This window comes from Pyxicephalus adspersus, chromosome 2 (genome assembly GCF_032062135.1).
Source record: "Pyxicephalus adspersus chromosome 2, UCB_Pads_2.0, whole genome shotgun sequence".
Classification (NCBI taxonomy): Eukaryota; Metazoa; Chordata; class Amphibia; order Anura; family Pyxicephalidae; genus Pyxicephalus; species Pyxicephalus adspersus.
The window spans coordinates 85,413,466-85,428,210 of NC_092859.1; the positions used below are offsets into that span (position 1 = coordinate 85,413,466).

The 14,745-nt window shown below is 36.5% G+C and overlaps 1 protein-coding gene across 6 annotated transcripts in view; it reads right to left on the reverse strand.

Annotated features, from left to right (window-relative positions):
• GRIP1 (glutamate receptor interacting protein 1) overlaps positions 1-14,745 on the reverse strand; it is a 240,039-nt gene that overhangs the window by 21,420 nt on the left and 203,874 nt on the right. For 3 of the 6 annotated variants that reach the window (XM_072401315.1, XM_072401311.1, XM_072401313.1), the window contains exons 9-12: positions 13,050-13,219; positions 9,745-9,900; positions 7,817-7,972; positions 3,128-3,314 (exon numbers count right to left, since the gene is read on the reverse strand). In XM_072401315.1, coding sequence (XP_072257416.1) covers positions 3,128-3,314; positions 7,817-7,972; positions 9,745-9,900; positions 13,050-13,219 — 669 coding nt within the window. The remainder of the gene's footprint in view (positions 1-3,127; positions 3,315-7,816; positions 7,973-9,744; positions 9,901-13,049; positions 13,220-14,745) is intronic. The other 3 variants (XM_072401312.1, XM_072401316.1, XM_072401317.1) reach the window with 3 other exon arrangements.

The window sequence follows — 14,745 nt, forward strand, 5'->3', positions numbered from 1 at the left end:
TAGCAGGTTCACTTTGGTTTAATCTGTCCAAAGTCAATTGTTCCAGAAGTCTTGTGGGTTGTTTAGATTTTCTGCTCCTTAGCAGGTTCACTTTAGTTTAATCTGTCCAAAGTCAATTGTTCCAGAAGTCTTGTGGGTTGTTTAGATGTAGCTTAGTAAAAATATGTTATGCTACCATGTAAAATTTACAGAGAAGAGGTTTTCACCTGGTAAGCCTTCCAAACAGGCCATACAGGTATTATCGATGTCTATGTGTACTCTCATGAATTGCAACATTTAACATGATGAGGCCTGTAGAGTCTGGGATGGAACTCCTTACAATCTTCCCAATCTTGATAGATAGAAACAACTGGTTCTCTAGGGTCAGTGTGATGTCTTTCCCCACACACGTGAATGCTCCAGACCAGCAAAGTGCCAAAACGTTTGCTTTTATAGGGGTGGTCACACTTGATGATGATCAAATAATCGAGTGGCTGCTACTTTCCATTCTAATAAATATAAGTGATAAGGATGCACTTATTTTTTAACACACTTTGCATTTTGACATCTCTATTATATCTTACAGATGGAACATGAAAGCCTGATGAAAAATGGACATGAGTCGACTACTGTGATGCATAGTAACTAGGAATGTTCATTTTGTTTCGAAGGCATAAGCTTGACAGACAGCCTGATCAAGCTATCTAAATATGGAACTAGTCAAAGCCCATGTTTTTTTGTAAGTTGTGGCATTTAGGTCACCAGTGGGGCTCTTCTTTTTGCGTGTTTTGTTCATCCAGATCCTCTAGCTGTAAGTGGCACTATAAATCATGGGTTCATGTATGCTTTTTATTTTGCAACTAAGAAATGTATTAAATTATTGGCTTTGTTCAACCCCTTCAACATATTATTTATCTACCATTCTGAATTACCTTCAATGCAATGTGATAAATATAAATTCAGCATATGTTGTGAAGGTATATTTTTATCTATAAAATGTTCACTTTAAGCCTTTTTACATACTGTGCACTCTTTCCTAAAAACACTAGCAAGAATTGTGGTTTTGCCTGCAAGCACTGATAAAAGGAAAACAGAAACTCATTCCCAGATCACAGCACCCAATTGCTGGTTGTAAAAAGAGCACTATGCAATTATCAGACTCTAGTGAAATTTCCTAAAGAAGTAATTAATTATTCAAAGTAGTATTTTCTTTAGATGTGATCAGCACTCTCACACAGTGCTGACTGATGAAGGTTCCCCAATGGCTCTGAGAATATTAAAAGTCCTCAATGTGGAAGTCCCATTCAGTGCATGTTCCCTTTTGTAATTAATATAGCCTACGGCCTCCCGATGGAAAAGCTGGCATGATAAAGCTTCTGGAACTTGTTAATCTTCTCATACCAGATCAAGAACATGATATTTTATTGTCAAGACAGAAATTTCATTATGTGCTGCATGCAGGGTGAATGATCCTGCATAATATATTACAGACCAAGAAAATGTATTGCAAACAAAAGCTTTGATAAATATCCCGTCCAAAAAAAAAAAGATATTATTGTACTTATATAGCATATAGAAAAAAAGAAAGCTCACAATAACTCGAAGTACAATCATTTGAGGAAAGAGATGGCTCTAGTGAGCAGGAAAATAAGCTAAACATTGTCATTTTTAAACTTTTTGATTTTGAAAGCATCTGTGCATGTTCTTTGTAAGTTGTGCAGTTGTACATTTCATTCTATAACCTTGCCAGGGTATCACAATATTATTGACAGAACAAACAGCTTCTAGTTCAAAACCATAGAAACCTAGTGAGTGGTGTTATGGAAATGTTGCCATCTCAGAAGGAAATGTAATCTGTTAGGTATGCTTTGACCTTACTGATGCATGTACACTATCTACTATCAACTTTGTAACCTGTTCTAAAAAATGACAAAATCGAAAATGGTTTAGATTTTTTTCTCTCATAGTGATGTTCTGTATTGTGGAAGGGGTGGGAGGAATGAACAGGAAATGGCCTGCTTCATCCTCTAAATTACACTGAGTCTGATTTGCTAAAGAAGCTCAGGCTTTTCAGTTAGGGAAATAAAATATTCCCCTGCAAGGAGATAATTCCCTTTGCCAAGTAAAAAGCTTATATTCCCCTGGTAAGTAAACCCTACTTTTGGGCAGATGCACTAATAGTAGATTTCCACCCAAGAATATCATAAATGATTGCCTTTGACAGGGGGAATCTAGTTAACTGTATAAGGCTTAAGGATTCAAATCTAATTATTGGCTGAAGGACAATAAAGAAAGTTTTCAGTACTGTCACTTTGATGCATGATTCCCAGCATGCTAAAGACATTCAAATATAGCTAAATAGTAACTTATGTAATCAATTAAAAAAATCTCAACCGGATTAATGTGCAACTATAATCATATGTTATTTAGTATTGAGAAGTTGGGAAAAAGTTGGAAGCAGCCTTTTTTTTTATTGTTAATTGAGGTTTTTCTCTTTCCTAGCTTAGTAACATATTTTATAACCCACAAATTAGGAGTATACAAATTTAAAGCACTAAAAAATATTTTCAGTGGGGACACAGAAAGCAATAAGTCTGATGTGGGTTCATGTTTTGTACAAGCTTTCTTGCTGCAAATAAAAAAAACAAAAAAACAAAAATATAAACGGGTTTGGAAACCTTGGATTACTCACTACCTTCCTCCGGCTTTTGATTGGTCGCTGTTACCCCCTAAAACTATCCCTCACTTTTTTTTTTTAACAACAAAGGATATTTGCTCCCCTCTTTGGCTCCGGACCTTGATATATAAAGATTGGCCTGACATGGTTGTGTGGTTGTGTTTTTTGGCATTCTCTCACACCCTGAACCTTCCCCCTAATGCCCCCTTCCCTTCTTTTTTTTCTCTCCTGTTTTCTTCCCTTATTTATCAATCGTATCTTTTGTAAATACGAAACCGCTTGTTGAATTTGAATCTCTTGAGTACAGAGTTATTTGTTATATATATATATATATATATATTACTTTTGTTCCTGTCATTTCCTGAAAAATTAAAAAAAAAAATATTGAAAAAAAAGAGTGCAGAGGCATCTATAGTTTTTAAGCACAGACCAGGTTTTATAGATTTGTCATAAAAAGTCAATGTTACTCACCGTTCCGCTGGACTGTCTACATCAATATAGGAAATCAAGGGTGGGGATGATAAAGTCTCTGTGGCAAACACACTACCCTGGAGCTGGATTCCAAATCCCACTATGGGGTCAGCAGTTAGCACGACCTCTGTACTTTCTGTGTGGACAACTTGTCCTGATAAACCAACTGTGCTAGATGCCAAGGACACTGTAAGATCAAACATCAGGTAACAGTTAGTACACCACAGGCATGCCAGTTTGACAAAAACAATAGGATAAAATCACAATTCACGTCATCACAAATTCCTATGTCCATTTTTCTGCTACGCTACCAAACTTTCTTCCTGATGTACAATACATGATAAATAACTTGTACAACGTGTTCAATAAAACTTTACTCTATAAATCTGTGATTACAGAATGCTGTAAAATATTATCAGATTTCACTACTGTGGAAGATTCACAAGGGCAAATACATAAATAAGAGTTGAGCCAAATGGTCCTTGCTCTGAAGATTTTGGAAATAAATAAAACATTAGAGACGGGGTTATGGTATTGTATCTTAATACCAAAAGTTGAACAAGTAAAATTTTTAGGTTAGAGTAATTCATTTAGCTGATAAAATCACTAAATACTTAAAGGGCAAAAGTACAATCAAAAGTACTTATGCTTAATATTTACTACTATTTATATAAAAATATTTTACAAATAAACACTTTTTTTGTCACAGCTACAGTATATTTGCAGTTTTGAGACTTCATTTAAACCTCAGTAATGTAAAAATAATTCAGTAGACTTTCATGGACAAAACGAACATCATAGTGTAAAAGTCTTCATGTGCTTTAGTGCAGATGCACACAAACTACCAACAACCCACACCACCTCCCCACACGTTGCTGCTAGTGACTTTTCTAAAACTGCTACGAATTGCAGTCACAATTTAATGAAACATTGTAAATATCTACAGTGCATCACAAGTAAATCACCCATCATTTACTACTTCTCAAATTTCTATATCAGAGTTTTGCAAAAAAATTTGCTATGCTTTGCTTTAGAAGCTAAATATTATGGTCATTTTTAACAGGACAAATGATAGAATTACAAAATAAAATAAACACTGGATGCCCAGAATACACTTCTATTGATTATTGCCAAAAAAAACCCAGTCTCTTGCTTTGTTTTTTATTATCCTGCTCTAATTGGGGTTGGAACCTTAAAAAATATTAACTAACCAGGTAGGGCCACACACCTTCTACACCTTCTCCCTTGCTCGAAATTTTAAGCAAGTTTTATAAGTTTATTTCAATGTCCCAATCTATTCTTTATATGCAAAGTAAGATACTTTAGGTCCAAAAAAAAAAAAAATTTTGAAGGGCAAAACACAATAACATAAGGTACAAAGCTAATTTCTGAAATCTGCAACAATTCAAGGTCATCACCTTTAGAACAGCATTGGATGTGGTGTGCTATGCAGGAAAATTCTGTAGTGGTAATGGTTGCAGCCTGGAAAACATCCAACTGCTATGTGAAGGTTAAAACTACTTCAAAAATCACACAGAATACATTTTCCTAAACCGAATTATAAAGTACTAGGTAGTTACTTACAGGGGAAAAAAAGTAGTATTGATGGTTGTACAAAAAATCTTTATCCCTATAGTATGGTTATTTGCATTGTGAACTGTGTTACAAATGGCAATTGTGATGTTTATAGTAAAAAAAAAATTAACTACAATCTGAAAACTTGCAAAAGTTGCATTTCAGTTTTGGCTTCCTCTACTGATATGCAAATACCTGGTCTATCAAGTTAGTCTGATAACTGGTTACAAAGGAAGTGAGGTAAATAGGAGTGGCAGGGTCAGTGTTTCCCTAACTGAAATAATCTTGATGAAGGCAGCAACTTTTGGAAAAGAATTAAGGCCCTGATCGAAAGTAGAGTAACAATTAATTGTCTAAATTGGTATATGGTTAAAGTAGGGTAATAGTTCATTTATTATCTAAGTATTCATAGATTCACCATTTTTACCTGTTCCTGTTGCCCTGATTGTTCAATTTTCTGTACACATTTTTTACATCTTTTAAGTGGACCAAAACTCACATAGGCAACTTGTGGTTATGTGTATTATTGCCCTTACCTCTAACAATCTCCCAGTGTCCTTACTTATGTATGTTCCTTTTTTTTGTACTTAATCGGATTAAAAACACCATTCACCCACCCCACTCCCCAAGTCATTAACAGCAAAGGTAGCCACTGGAGCTCATGGGTGACACATTATCTCTGGTAGTTGGTGTTTAAGGAGCCTTAGGGAATGGTTTCATTATTCTCCTCTCTGCCCTCATGTGATTGATGAATTATAAATTGGGGCTATCGGCATTTCCATAGAGAGAGGTTGTGGAGAAGGCCCCTTTTTCTTACAATCTTCTGCAGCGGAATAGCCTATATTTTAACACACCATGACATTGGTGCTGATCACATAAGGAAATACACTGGCTTCTTGATTTGGTATAAAGCCTGGCTGAGGAACATGGGCAAGGAGCTTGGGTAGTAAGGGAGGACTGGGGGTGGGGAAGAAAGTCAGAAGATCTATAGTGCCACGTGCAACAGTGCTGCTACACATTTGATCGATATGTTAGTTTTCATGAGTTTATGCAGTAAAAATATCCTTTTATACTTTATTTGTGTATCATACACTGCCTTGAAAATTTCTGTAGAATGGAAAATATTATGTAGCCGAAGCATATTATGAACTAAAATGATCACAAGTTAATTAAGCAGTGTTCAATTGCTAGCATAAATCTCAGCTTTGGCACCTTCACCGAGTCTGACCTTTTTCTTTTTCTCTCTTGAATAACATGAAGGCTGCACTAGATGAAACAAGTGATCCTTTTGTTATAGTCAAAATAACATTTACAACATTCTAAAGACCATTGTAAGTAGATCCATCTTAAACAATTCACAACATATTACATTTGAATGCATTTTACAGACACTGAATATAATATTGTTCATTACCCTCTATAATAGGAATGACTGCTCTCTATCTTAATCTAAATCTGTGTAATACCTGGAATTTCTATAGTAGTCACATTCATACACTAACTTTCAATATACAGAATTGCTTCTTTAGAAAGTTCTGTTGACGTGTATTCCTATTTCAAGTGGTGCAAACATCAACACAAAAAATTCCACTGCTAGGATTAACTGATCTATAAATCCAACTAAGGCTATAATAAGCCACAGAGAGGCAGTTTATTAAAGCTTAAAAAAGTGGATGGCAACGCACAGGAGAACCATTCAAATGTTTATATTATGTAACGTGTATTATAAAAATGACATCTGGAATCTACCTACATCTGTAAACACTACATCTAAAATTCCTTTCCATATATTTTGGTTTGTATTTAAACACAAATCTGAAGGAACAACCATGCTATTTATTTTGGCTGCAAAAAAATAACAAAACGTAATGTATTAATAAATCTGAAATACAAAATGTAACAAAGATTAGGATGTGTTAACTTTTACCTGGAGTAGGGAAGGAGGCTTTAGTTTTTTGTGTTGTGCCAGAGATAACAGTCTGCTAGCTAACCAATCCTCTATTGAAGACATTACATTATCTTTGGGACTTTGAATGGAAACACACATTAACAAATACTGTACTTGATTGTTGTTAATTAAAATAAACATCCTAAAGGTGCGTACACACTTCCAATTTTTATCGTTCCAATCGAACGACGAACGATCGATTGGGCAAAAAATCGTTCGTAAAAAAGTAACCAACGACGCCGACGAACGAGGAAAGTCGCTGGAAACGAACGACCGGACCGGCGGATCGGATTGGACGACGATCGTTGAACATCGTTCGTGTGTACGGTCGTTCGTTGATCGTCCATGGGCTGAGCATGCGTAATGAACGAACGTTCGTTCACTTTCCTGTCGTGCACATAGTTCCTCTATCGCTCAAACGATCGTATCTATTGTGTGTACAATATCTACGAACGATCGTGTCGTTATCTCTATGTGCAGGATCGGTGCTATACGATCGTTCGTAGATATCGTGCAGGATCGTTCGTCGTTCGTTTTCCAACGATAATAATTGGAAGTGTGTACGTAGCTTAAGAGCACATTTTCAATTATGTTGTTTCAAGATTCAGTAGCAAAGCAATGTACAGAAAAGTAACAACTCGTAACAACTGTTTTTGTTACAGTCTTGTCTTTTGTTAAGTGCTTTTTACTTCCTGATGTGTCATTGGCACAGATTGTTTTGGAAAATCACCTGAAAATGACAAACACAATGGTCAGACTAAGGCTACATACACACCTCAGATGATACTGGTGCATTAATTGCCTCAGGACAAGTATCGGACGAGAATCTGGCGTGTATACAGTGTTCGTCAGAGGTCGTTCATGGATCCGCCCTGGCCGATCCAGGAACGATCGTCATACAAGTGAAGGGGAGAGAGCTCCGCGAGGGTGAAGCTCCATTATTCTCCCCCCTCCCCTCTCTATAGCGCAGAACGGCGATGTATGTACAATACTCCTTCGGTCTTTTGTCATTGGAACGACAATTATTAAACATGTGTACGTAGCCCAGATCTTTTCTACTTCATCGGAAATAAAATGATACATTTAAATAAAAGTAGACAAACTAACTGCAATGTACCTCTATATTGGGGAGTCCATAAGAGTAACATCAGAGATAAGTCACTTACATGAGCTTTTGAAGTCCTTCTTTTTCATTCGCCTCCTCATCAGCGTTCCGCGAGGGCTAGTGGGGTAAAGGCTGCGAGGTAGGGTCCCCATATTGAGTGAGCTTAGGCTGTATGCACTCATAGAGGTAGGAGAGAAGGACGAAGATACCAATGCTGCTGCAAGAAAGAGGACACATAGTACACAACATTCACAACAATACACCAGAGTGAAAACATTTCCTGAACTGTATCTTTACTTTTTTTAGGGACAGATAGGAAAATCCTGTTATTGGCAACAACTCAACTTCCTGTGCTTGGTACTTAATACAATAAACTGTACATTTGTATAGTATCTGAATTCTGTACTAAATGACCATTTAGCAAGTAGATCATCTTCTGAAAGAATCTCCAAGGTGTTTTATCAATTGTAGGTGAACTCCAGGCATATTTAAAATACATAAATTATTTCAACTCTGCATCCACCAACACTTTCTTAAAAGTGCTTTCCAATGTAAGCTGACTTGGTTTTAGCCTTGGAGTCCCTGTACAACAATGTTCAGTGAATGGGGGGAGCAACACATCAGGTCTGCATGCAAGAAGTATGCAGAATAGCAATAATTGGGAAGAAAAAGCAGAGGTGAGGTATCCTACCCTACCCTTAAACAAAATAAAGTAAAAGCACCTGATGAATTATATGCCATTTGTGTATTTATCTGTTTGTCTAATGTTCAGCTTAAAAGATGACATTTCTGCTGACAAACTGTGGCATGCAGACATCACGTTTTCAAACAAAAACTTTCACAGGTAACATGGAAAGTAAAACGCAAACAGTAAGGACCCTTTCACATCTTTACGTATCAAAAGTGCCTGTTGCTATTTCACTATTTGTGTTTTTGCACTTTTTAATTTATTTTTATGTCTAAAATCTGATATTAGGATATCAACTTGATTTACATTTTCGTGCAGTTAACATTAGTGAATGGGCCCCTTGGATTTGAACGGAACCAAAGCGACTATTCAGAAAACGGATCTTACAGAGGAAATTGCACTAATCAACTTTACAGTACATTTTGACTTGTTGGAAAAGACCTGTTCCAATTAGAAATGTAAAATGTTGTACAAATGTTCAACAGAATAGGGCAGGTCAGGAGGGTAAAATTCTGCAATAGAAGCATAATTAAAAAAATAAGGTTCTTACCCTTTTCTACTTAGTACAAGAGTATAAAAAATAAAGGTTTTGTCTGCAGTTCTACCTAATACATATATATCTCTTTTAATGTGGCTAAGGTAATTTTAATTTTTTCATTCATTTCTTTTTCATATTAGGCTAACAAGCTAGTTCCTAATCATAAATAGAACTGTCACTAGTACACTTTTCCATGCAAATTTACTATGTAGTTTCACAGAATGTGTTTTATATTCATAATTGATCTTTCACATTGTTCTGCATCTATTTTGCACTTCATGTCCAAGAAGTAATTTGTTTGCTGTAGAAATGTAAAACACCATTGCATTCTACAATAATGAAATCTGAGGTACAACCACATAAATGATTGCTATTTAAAGCGGCGTGCCAATATGAACATCCGCCCTCATGGCCATCTACCCTTATTATACACAGGCAGAAGAAAATAACTAAAGCTTTTATCTTCAGTGTAGGTTTATATGAACGTAAAGATATTTTTATTTTAATAAGTCAAATAGCATTAGCGGGAGGAAAAATGTGTCTGCTTCATGGGGTTATCAGTAAATGACTCATTTAATTACAGATCAAAGAATGCATATTTTATAATCAAGTGTATGTGTGAAACTTGCTAACAGAAACACTGCCAATGTTAGTAGGGAAGGATGACAAATAAAAGCAATGCTTTAATGCCTGGAATGGGAAAAGCATGAGTAAAAGAGCAAAGGATTAACAAAAGAGGCAGAAAGCAAGGGTGGCACATTACGAAGGAGTTTTTGAGGTGGTGGTTTCTGGCATTTCATGGCTGACGTCCTGCAATGGTCAGGGTGGTAGGTGTTATAATGCTGGCAGGTGAGGCGGCGGTGGCTGTTGGCAGAGCTGTCCCATGAAGGTTGTTTTTCGTTGCTCCTTTGAACCTTTACTGCCCGCATGAAGGGATGACAGGAAATCAGAAGAAAACCAGAGAAGAGGGAAAGGTAACTGAATTTTAATGAACAAAAGTGGAAATGAAAGCAGTTAGCAAGGAAAATAAAAGCAATATGGCCAAGTTGCAAAAAGCAGAGTCTGAGGGGAGGTTGGGCCAGATATAGCGTGTAAACAATTTTATTTGTCACCATAACAGTTTATTGCTTTGCTAAATCCAGGAGTTTTTGACTAATCAAATTACATTTTAATTAGTCAAGATAATAATTACTCATGTCAGTTTGGATTTTTATTGGTTTTAGCGATTGGCATAAAATGGCATTATCTGGTCCAAATCACTCTGTAAATTGACATGCATAGATCATTGCTGAAATAAGTTTTTCATTGGTATAGTTACCTTCTTTTTCTTTACCATATAACTTTTTTGACTACATGACCACAAGCATAATTTTTGCTCTGCTTATACAATATAAAAAAACATGATGACAGCAGATTGATCTCGGCAGTTATCCCTGCGTACAATACTTCTCTCTTGTGGAAAACAAATGGGTACAAGTATGCCAATGCATACAAGGAGCATGACATTTATATATTCCTAAAATGTGTCAGAAAGCGCCATACTTATTTTACTAATAAAATACATACTTGTTTATGCAACACTGGTTTGTTCTTTGCTTTGATTATCATTTTAACAATGGCATATTTCAAAATTTTTTTGGAATTTATACATTTAGATATGCCTTTTCATGTAATGCAGATAAATGGATTTATTAGTTTGCACCGACAAGTCTTTAGAAAAGGAAAATAAACTAATGTTAAACCACAACAGAACGTGAATCCAATCCATGTTAAAATTATTTGTTTTCATGTGCACAGCCTGCATATCTTGTTGGCAACTTATTTAAGTTGCCTGCTGCTTGGCTTGATAACTATGAATCTCAACACATCAAAGGGACAAGAAAGCATGCCCATTCACAGATAGGGGGGCAAATGAAACAAGAGAAAATGTTTAAACCCTCCCGCAGAAAACTGCAGAAAATTGCAGAAAATTCACAAACAGGATACATAGTGCAGTGGAACTACAAGCTCTGCCACCCTGTTCACAGCATATTGTATTTTTCCAAGAGTATGTTAACACCATTATTGGCAGAGGGCATTCATGTCTTCCCATTAATTGAAAGGAAAACACTGTGTTTAGGGTGAGAATTATGACAAAATCTATACATTTTCTTACTTGGGTCATTCATAAACATTTGCCACATATTTTTGAACCACTATAATATATATTTTTTGCAGATGTTTGTCTTTCAACTGGAAAAAATAGAATTGCTAATGTGAAGATATTACCATAATATAACCAATTTATGCTAGCTGTGGCAAAGGCTCCAGATGACCAGAAATTTACCCCATTACACATGAGAATATGCTAAGTCATTTCTCTCTATGGCATTTAATTAATGTTTTCCAGAATTTGTAGCTAAAAGATCAAAGAGATATTTTTAATATATCATATTTCTGTTGGGTGCACTTAAAACAAAAAACAAAAACATACATCGGAAACATCTAGAAATACTGATTTTGCTTAGGACATACCCCAAAAAATGTACTTTTTGTTTTAAACCCCTCTTGAAATACAAGAGTACTTCCCTGGACATCTCTGTGTCCAGGCACTCCTTTTCTGTAACCCAATAGCAGTCGATCTGCAAAGTGAGAGAGTCACAAGATCTGCTGTCTGTGATTGTTACCCTTATAGGAGTTGGAATGAAATCTGGTGATACTACTGTGTGGCTTACCGTTATCTTGACACTTTGCTGTAGAGAAAACTGTACCTGAGGATATACAGTGTATGGATCTCCCTGCTTTTGATTAATATGTTCTCTGGATTTGTGCTTTTCATTTCCTATAGTTTTTTAAATATCATCCAAGTAAAAAAATCTGTGTTAATAAGAAGGGCAGTTCTAATATTACAAAATCAAAGCCTTGATTCTCTTCTTATATGGCCACTGTGACACAGACACAATGTGAAACACAGTATGTTGTCGTTAGCAAAAGCCGTCAGTAGCAAACACATTAACTGCAAAGATCCTACAGAGATATTCTCGACTAGTCCTTTGCACTTTGCTTGCCTTTTTGCACAGTGTGTATCCTTTTAAAACTCAAGTCAGACTCATTCATAAATTAGTAGAGTCACACAATTTCTTCATGTCCTTTCTGAAACTGAATTTTCTATTGGAAGAGTCAAACTTCATTAGAGTCACCTGGTGTAACCTTAGAGTTGTATAGAGAATTTGCAGTCTGCATCCTTTTAGATGTGGACGAGCTTTAGAGAGGATCTCATTAAAATGAGATGACTATTCTGGTGCACATTTCTGAGAAAAGGGGTGAGCCTATTCAATTAGCAAGAAATTAGTTTTCTGGTGACATTTCAAAAGTACATTTTCTGTTTCCAGGTTGCCAAATGGTAATAAGGAATTTTTAAAATTTATTTCGGCAAAACATTTAGATGGAAATAATGATTACATTAATTTACAAATGAGTTAAAAGGTAATGTGGGGATTATACGTATTAACACTTAAGTTCAGTTACTCTCTGCCTCTTCTTTAAAGGCCAAAATACAAGTGTCAATCACTCCCTCTGGGTCCAGTTATTTATACCACTTTGTCAAAAATTCAAGTGGACGAAAAAAAGACACAACCTACTTTTCAATGGCTTTGACATCTTGATAAGGCATGTAATCATTGTGGGTAAAATTTCTAACAAAGATCAAAATTATCTTCATCCAAGCACAACCAAACCATCACTTTTAGTGGCTTTTACATTATCTGCATCATTTTATCTGTGAAGTTTTTGTTCCTTCTATGCTCCTATTTACTTTCCTAATATTACTGGTATGCTATTCTATTTCTACAATAAATACCCTTTGGCAGTATTAGTGGCTCAATTCTTCAATTATATATTCCTCAGCTTATTAGATCGTAAAAGCAAAAGAAGGCTTTTTCAGCAGTTACTAGATGCAGGAAACACTGATAATATCATTCAAGAGTCATTGACCTTCTATTAAAATATAAACATTTCCAGGAGTGACCGTCCATAATGGAATAGCACACATAATGCATACATTAAAAGTCATGGAAGCAATTATCTTACCGTGATCTGGCCCTTTTAGCGCTAGTCGGGTCTGATGGTATGGAAGAATCTCTAATTTCACAAGCTCAGAGGTGCTGGCTAATAGCTGTGTAGCTTCTGCTAATGTGCAGTACTCCATACTTGTGCCATCTACTGACAGAATGTGATCTCCAACATGAAGAGCACCACACCTGGATGGAGATAACCAAAACAATGTCATTTGGTTTCAAATCTTATGACGAAATGTGTACTTGCATGTTGTAAAAGTGATTTATACTACATTCTCATCAATATAATCCTACTCTGCATTCGTTTACAACATCAACTGGTAAAATATTAAAATCATATATTGTGGGTGAATAAATCACTCCTTGTCCAAAGGCAGCATTCTTTCGTTCACCCCATTCCATAAAAGTTTGGATCTTTCTATTTTCAACATTTAATTATACTTTGCAGAGGGACTTTAGACATTCCTCTCAGTCATCAGCATCAAAAATTGGGAGCTCCTTTTGTAATCCACTGTTTTTAAAGGTCCCCTACAAGGTGCTTGCAGAAGATCAAAAAGTACTAGTTGCAGCTGTGAAAACTGTGTTTTTGGCATGGCCGATTTGGGGATAGTGTCAGAAACTAGACCAGGGAGGGTGGTAAAGGATTGACACAGTTGTGTATGAGACACAAAGGTATCATTCCCGAAGCAGTTGACCAAGAAACCACAATCCAGCTGATTTTTAAAAAGCTGCATCAAGTTTGCAAGCTCAAAAGGGGTCTGATTTATATTATAATTAGTGAGGTATAATAATTCCAGTTAGAAATTTTGCATTTCACAGCCCAGGCCAACATCTTAGTAGCCTGCCTAAACGTGATGAGGAGAGTGGCGCTCTACCTATTTTAACCTTGAGAATTTCATAAAAATACATACAAAATTTACAGTGATAGTACCATTCTAAATAAATATATTCTACCCATAGTTCTCCCCAGAGGTTTTTAGCTGGTCGCTCTGCCCGGCTGATCTGAATACCCCGCCCAGCTCTCCGCAGCTCTCATCCTCGGATGCACGGATCTCAGTGAGGCTGCTTTGTGGTCTGTGTCATCCGTTCAGAGGATTGCTGCCGATGAGAGGTGAGCACACACAGTTCAGCCTTCATGTGAAGGAGACACAGGCAGCCCCACCCCCATCTCATAGCACGAGCTCTGCCTGTGCAATGTATCCACCTCTAGCTCTGCGTGTGAATTCTGCATCCTCACAGCTCTGTGTGTACAAACCTCCATATCTCCTAAACTGTATGTCACAATGACCTGTAACTTTCAGGGTGTACAGGGGATCCTCATAGATACTAGTTATTATGATTTCAGTCCCCCAGCTTTAAAGAATTTCAAGGTAGGGGGGTCACAAATGTAAAACGTTATGAAAATCAAACTTTGGGGTTGCTGTTTCAAAGGAAAGTGCAACTAGGAGTCCTAAATTGAAAGTGCAAATTGGGGACCCTGGAGCCACTAACATAGCAAGGAGCACTGGGGTGGGCTGCTAAATATATACCTACCTGTCACAAATCTATGAAACTACTGTCTGCTTCTCTTCTTTGTACACCAATTTCTCTGAGGGTGGGGGGTACAAAATTGAAAATATAGGTGCAAGTGGCGGGCACATTCTTCCCTTACAATCTCATTACTACAGCATCATTAGAACATAAAACACTCTGCCCATTAAAATCGGCTT